Raw genomic sequence first — 6,536 nt, 5'->3', positions numbered from 1 at the left:
AGGGAAGAAGATGCGATTCTTTCATGGGTAAAATCTGTATCTGCGCCTAATGCAGTCTTTTTATAGTTTTATATTTAAATCAACACTCTTATGTGGACAACAGGGTCAACTATTATATAGTTGACTGAAACTAAAACCATTAAAAACAGTTTCGTTACTAAAATAAAATATTTTGTTACTATTAACAAAATTGAAAAAATAGTATTTAAAAAAAACTAATAACAGAATTGAACTAAAATTAAAATTGCAAAACTAATTCAAAATATATATTAAAAAAACTATACTAGCGTCTTAGTGATAGTAGTATACTAAATTGAAACTAAAATAACTGGTGGAAAAGTGAGTAATACCCATGAAATTGTCTTTTTAAAGAAAAGTGAGAAAAAGAAAGAAGGAAAACAGGTGAAACTCTTAAAATAAATAATACTTTGACCCTCTGGATCAATAGTGAAGCTGCCCGCTTACCATTTCCTATTAATTAAAAAAAGGAGTCTAGATATAAAATAACATAAAACAAAATTACTAAAACTTAACCAAAACTAAAACCTAAACAAAAACAGAAAATATAAAAATTCTAAATAAAACGGCTTCAAAAGAATTTATTCAAAAATACATATTTGCAAAATAGATTTCAGGCACTTGAACATGAAAGAACCATCAGTTTAGTATATAACACAACAGTGCAGGTAATGGACTAAAAAGAAAACACATTCACACATAAACATTAACAAGAACTGCTGGAAATGTTTGTTTAAGTGTGACATTCCATTCAGGTGGATGAACAGTTCTGCACAACAGAGATTACAAAACTATATAGGAAAAAAATATACATACAAGACTTACAATTCTGTAGACAAAGCTAAGAAACATTCGCTCAGATCCAAACAGTCCTTATTTTACATATCGCACCACAAATCATCTTGTGCACTGCACTTCAACACATTTATGGAAAAATGAAGACACACAAGGATAGAAATGTAATAAATTAAGGCAATATTTAATCGCTTGAGGAATCAAAGTGCAATCCATTTGGAAACATTAGAATGAGTTACAGTGTTCCCAGGTACATTCTCTGATTGAGTCTGTCGGTTTCAGTGCAGGCCATTCTGCTCAATGTACATTTTGGAAAGCGATGCCGCCATGGACTTGGCCAACTCCTCGTCCCTTTTACGCTGTACCTGGGTGTGACGGCACCAGTCATCATACTCCGGGTTTGGCTGGCTGCTGTCCAGCAGCACATCATAATGACCGTTACTGAGCCAGCTCAACCATATAGCCGGTTTAGACAAGTCCTCTTCACCCAGGTAGTGCACCATGGTTGATACCGTTGGGCTTTCTACGCTACCCCCTGTGGTCAAGTAGATATTCACATTCAGCATCTGACTCATGGCCAACAGCTCCGGATAGCCAGCCCATGCGCCGTCCTGCGCCGCATTGATCAGAAACTCCCCAACGTCGCCTTCAATTATGGGGTTGAACTCCTCCAGGTGGTCGGCGATGTGGTGCATGGTTTGCTCTCTCAGCTCCTTGTGCATTGACTGGTCTCCATAAGCCGCCTTGGAAACAGCCCGGTACAGGCAGTTCCCATCTGGGATGATGTGAAAGCGGTATTTCTGCCTTTCGTGGAGGTATTTGTTCTGTTTCTCCACTTCGGCCAGGTAACGGGTAACCTTGTTATCAACATCGCTTTTGTTGGGTGTCGCAGTGGGCTCCTGAAGGATGTGCAGCTCAAAGACTGGATTATCATCTTCAACACTTTCCTGCCTTTCTGTATCTTTAAGACCTTCATATGAATCAGATGAGGGGTTTTGTACAGTTCCAACAATTCTGGAGGGTGTGGCATCACTTTGCAAACATGGCTCGAGTCTCCTCTCACAAACGCTGTAACTGTCATTTTCAAAAAACCTATTGCAGTGAATTGAATTTTTCTCACTTATCTCATCGTTGTCATCCCCCAAAACGTCTCTTCTGGGATATAAATCTAAGACAGAAGCAGAGTGGTGACGATCATCTCCGTTGACTGCGTAAGAAACTCGGTTGTAGTGCGTCTCCAGAGGTCTACGGTTTGTGCGCGACTCCTTCGCGATGTTAACGGGCACAAATCTCTCCACACCATCCGGTCGCGTGATGATAATCTCCGCGGTAGAAGTGTAGAAAACCGGCCTCATCGAGGTGGCCTCATAACATGAAAAAGCAGGCATGTTCGCGTCAGTCTGTTCCCTTCGGGACAAATATTCCGTGTGTGCTTCTGTGGCGCTTCCGTTAACGGCGTTTCCAACCACCTCCAAAGAGCTGGAACTTGTAGCTGTTACGTTATTGGCGACACTGGTGAGAGTTACGGAAACTTTTCGAGAGGAGCCGGGGTAGTGTGTTAACGCGCTGCTGTACAAGTGCATTTTCAACGTCCTCCCTTTATACAATACGCCTTAGGCCTCGTTGTTACCAAATGATGACAACACAGTCCAAAAATACTCTCTGTCATCAATAGCAATGAATGTGTAGGGCGTGTTTCCATGGATCCTCGTTCCCCGCTGCTACGGAGTTTTCTTGCGTCAGCCCCAAAGCAACCCTAATTTTAGCCCGAGCACTGGTAACCGGACCCCCCGGTCTCTGACACACCGCCCGAGCCGAGGAGACGACCTGCAGCTCGCGGGAATGCTAAAGATGTGATGTGTCACTGGGACTCTCGGCGTTTCTCTCGCTTCTGTCCGTGTTTACGCTAGCGCGCGCGTCAGGGCGGCGTCGCCAGATTGGAATGCGTGCAGTTTGCCAGGAGGCCGCGGGTTCCCATACAGCTCTGCGGACCACACTGCTTCTCAACAGCGAGGAAGTCCCGCCTCACACAAAACTTCATTGGTCCTACTTTATCAGGAAGAGTTGGCTATAAATCGCTTTAAGCACATTAAATACTTTTCTAGGAAATTTACGTCAGATCGACGCGACATCAAACCAAAGCTTCAATCCAATAAGACACGCAAATCATTTGCTCGTTGTAGTCTCCTTTTGTTTCCCCTTATATGGTTTTAAACTCCCATTTGACACTAGGAGTTTCAGAATTGTGTTTTGCTACACACACCTAATCCACTGATCCCAGAGTTCCTGAACATTCTGACTCATGACCTCATCCCTCATGACATCATATTCAGCAAGGAGAGTCTCAGCACCCTTTTACTGCATCTGTTCTGTGAGTTAGTCATTTCATAGTCCCTTAGTGGTTCATCTATCTATCTATCTATCAATCAATAAATCTATCTATCTATCTATCTATCTATACCTGTATGTCTATCTATCTATCTATCTATATCTGTATGTATATCTATCTATATCTGTATGTCTATCTATCTATATCTGTATGTCTATCTATCTATATCTGTATGTCTATCTATCTATATCTGTATGTCTATCTATCTATATCTGTATGTCTATCTATCTATATCTGTATGTCTATCTATCTATATCTGTATGTCTATCTATCTATATCTGTATGTCTATCTATCTATCTCTGTATGTCTATCTATCTATCTATCTATCTATCTATCTCTGTATGTCTATCTAAAGATGATTACATACAGAGGAAATGACGACACTGGGCAGATCACGATTAAATTGAAGGTCAGTTGAAACGACATGAGTTTTAAATAGCTTCCACATAAATCTCATACATAGTTCCACTGTGTTCTGTTTCACTGTACTGGCACATGTTTCCATAAACTAAACTGGAAGTGGACATGGCTCTTTATGTTTGTTTTATTGAAAGGGAAAATATATCATGTCCTTCTACATCTTCTAAAATAGATCACTATATACACTGCCTATTTTATATAATGCATAAATGCGAGTGTAAGTAAACAAAATAACAGGGGTTACATATTTCTTTTTTTTTCTTTCTTTCTTGTGAATTCTTTATTTCAACTGAAATCAAAATATATCGAATTTCCATTTTATCTGAATAAAATGAAGACACGACTTTTTACCAATGGGCGGCAGCCAAATGCTTCAACGACGCCTTTGTGTAGAACGTCTGCAGCTGCGCGATGTAACACCAGGGGGAGCGATTGGTCTCTGTTTATCGGATTCGGAATCGGATAACAGCGACACGCCTTTTTGACTGCGATAAATGTTACACAATCTAAAGTGAGCTGTGTCAGGCTTATGAGAAATCGTGAATCATCACGTTTTCTCACATCCATTGCAGAGCCAATCAACATAAAGACATTACCTCGCCGAATTTTATTTATTTCCTTTAATAAGGACGATGCGATGTTAAGATTTTTGTTATATCCGATTGTTGTAGACATGGGCTATTGTTTACGCGTGTGTAGTCCGAATAACCTGTGCTCTTATCATCAGCAGTAAATTGAGAATTAAGGCCAGCCAGACGAATGACGCATGCACGCCTCGTATGGAAGAGTCAACGACCTGACCTATATCCACACTCCAAATCCAGCTTTCTAAAGCCTTTACCACCATGTGTTTCCGTGTTTTGACAAGTAGATCACGTTTGGTTTTAAAGGTCTGTGTCTGAATCATATGTTTTGACACATATCTAATAGGCTAAGGTGGGTAATGGATACACTAACATGTGCATGTGAACACGATCTGACACAAAATTCTTAACTGATTTGGTTTATGGTTTAACTGGAACAACAGATAAATAGTACTCCATACGCGCGAGAGATAATCAGCGTTAAGAATTCTGAGACTGCTTTGATTTGAATTAGGGACGCGTCACCAGGACAGCTGAAGAAACAAGCGTTTCTTGCTTTACAGCCATTTAATCCCAACGGTCAACTGGGTATCACGCAGGGCTGCGCCAACAGGAAGCATCACGCACGGTTTACAAATGGAGTGGAACCGAGAACTACTTATTCAGAACCTCTTCCATTTTGTAAATGTGTTAATGGCGTTCGATTTATTTAGAGATTCTAGAACACTCGGAACGCAACACTTTATGACGGTGTTTTTTCCCCCACTACTAATCAGCAGTGCAGCATCGCTATTAAATCTAAAGTGCCAGTGTAGTCCCGAATCCCGGACAAATGACTCTTTTGAGTCGGTTCTTTTGAATTAATCAAAAACATGTACAGCGCCACCAGAGTAGTCAGGTTTTCGAACCAATGACTCTCATGAGTCGGCTCTTTTTAGTGATTCCCACAGATTCAACGTTCCCGGTCAAATTAATCAAATGACTGACTCTTTATAATGAATCAAAATACTTTATTGAATAAATCTGACTCACACATTTGACAGTGAATTATTATTTCTTTAGTAACAAATAAAAAAAAAAAACGTATGTTATGGGTAGGCCTACTCAAAACTCGTAACTCTGAAAGAAGTCAATTAAAAGGTAAACACGTTTTGCAAAAAATGTGGTAAACTGTGTTGTTGTTCTTTTAAATTTGAAATGATGTCATCATTTAAGACTAATAAGACCAGCATTTATTTCCAAATATTCTCCAAACGCTCGAAAAGAATCATTAATCCAGTAATCGTTAAGAAGAATGGGAATCAAAATGATTACATTCGAATTCAATCCCTACTGGCTTTCAGGTTTGCAACAGCATCATGGACATCTGTCACCTGAAATAAATGACGCATTGCACCTGATAACACATCAACACTATCCTGCAGTAACAGTTAGACATAAACAAGTAACATCCAAGCATCTCAATGAAAGAAAAACAACGCCATTAAAAATGTTGTTTTGGAGTAGGGCGCCAAAACGAAGTATGCTGATGAACGCAGTCCCAAATATATCCCTGCCATGTGTCTGCCTCTTGGTAATGTTAACCTACATTCATAATAAACCAGCTTCCTGTCTCTCTGCCGCAGTCATTAAAGGGAAATGTGCAGGAACTAGATCCAATTCTACGTCCAAAACACGTCAAAACAACACATTCCGCGCGCTGGATCTTTCTGTACATACGTTTAAGATTCGGATCGGTTTGTCAAAAAGCCCCTTTTCTGTCTCTTTTTATCCTTTTTGTATGTCTGATGTCAGATTTTTCCCTCTTGCCCTCGGAGGGGGAGGTTCTAACCGCGTTGAGTCACGCAGCTGTCAAAGATAGCTGTCACCCAGTTTCCACATCAAACACACTGAATGAGACGCGCTGCCTGTCCCAGGTACCCGACAATGTGTTGCGTCTCCGACAAATGAAAAACGCGCTCCGCGGCGATTCCTCGACAAAAAGACATATTTCGCTCGATACTTTGCAACAATCTGGAATAATACAGTTGTGTGTGATTAAAGCGAGGAAGAATCGACCTCGTTGTTGCCAACGTGAAAAGGGGAATTTTGACGGACATGAAGACCAAAAAGGGTATGTATCTTCTCGATATGGGGGATAGCGGCGATATATGTTATATTTTTATCGGTGATTGTAACGACTGGATGGAACTTGTCGATGATGGTTGAACAGAAAATGTCTGGCATACTGCTATTGTTTTCTGCTGCAGACAAAACAGCCTTTTTTCTCACCATGTGCTGGCGGGCTGTCACAACGAGCCGATTCGCGTTATTAACACGCGTGTTTTTT

At 40.6% G+C, this 6,536-nt stretch overlaps 2 protein-coding genes across 2 annotated transcripts in view; one reads left to right on the top strand and one right to left on the bottom strand.

Annotated features, from left to right (window-relative positions):
- Positions 1 to 589: 589 nt before the first annotated feature.
- LOC107696493 (OTU domain-containing protein 1-like) lies at positions 590 to 2,979 on the bottom strand. The gene has a single exon (XM_016496846.1). It carries the CDS (start codon positions 2,394 to 2,396, stop codon positions 1,092 to 1,094), a length of 1,305 nt encoding a protein of 434 aa, XP_016352332.1. The 5' UTR covers positions 2,397 to 2,979; the 3' UTR covers positions 590 to 1,091.
- A 2,885-nt stretch (positions 2,980 to 5,864) lies between these two features.
- Positions 5,865 to 6,536, top strand: part of LOC107696492 (homeobox protein TGIF1-like) — a 12,591-nt gene continuing 11,919 nt past the window's right edge. The window contains exon 1 of the mRNA XM_016496845.1: positions 5,865 to 6,320. Coding sequence (XP_016352331.1) covers positions 6,305 to 6,320 — 16 coding nt within the window. The 5' untranslated portion in view covers positions 5,865 to 6,304. The remainder of the gene's footprint in view (positions 6,321 to 6,536) is intronic.

The sequence above is a fragment of the Sinocyclocheilus anshuiensis genome, unplaced genomic scaffold, assembly GCF_001515605.1.
Source record: "Sinocyclocheilus anshuiensis isolate Anshui unplaced genomic scaffold, SAMN03320099.WGS_v1.1 scaffold931, whole genome shotgun sequence".
NCBI classification, from domain to species: domain Eukaryota; kingdom Metazoa; phylum Chordata; class Actinopteri; order Cypriniformes; family Cyprinidae; genus Sinocyclocheilus; species Sinocyclocheilus anshuiensis.
Note: the sequence above shows the minus strand (reverse complement) of the source record. Positions and strands in the feature narration are given on the sequence as shown.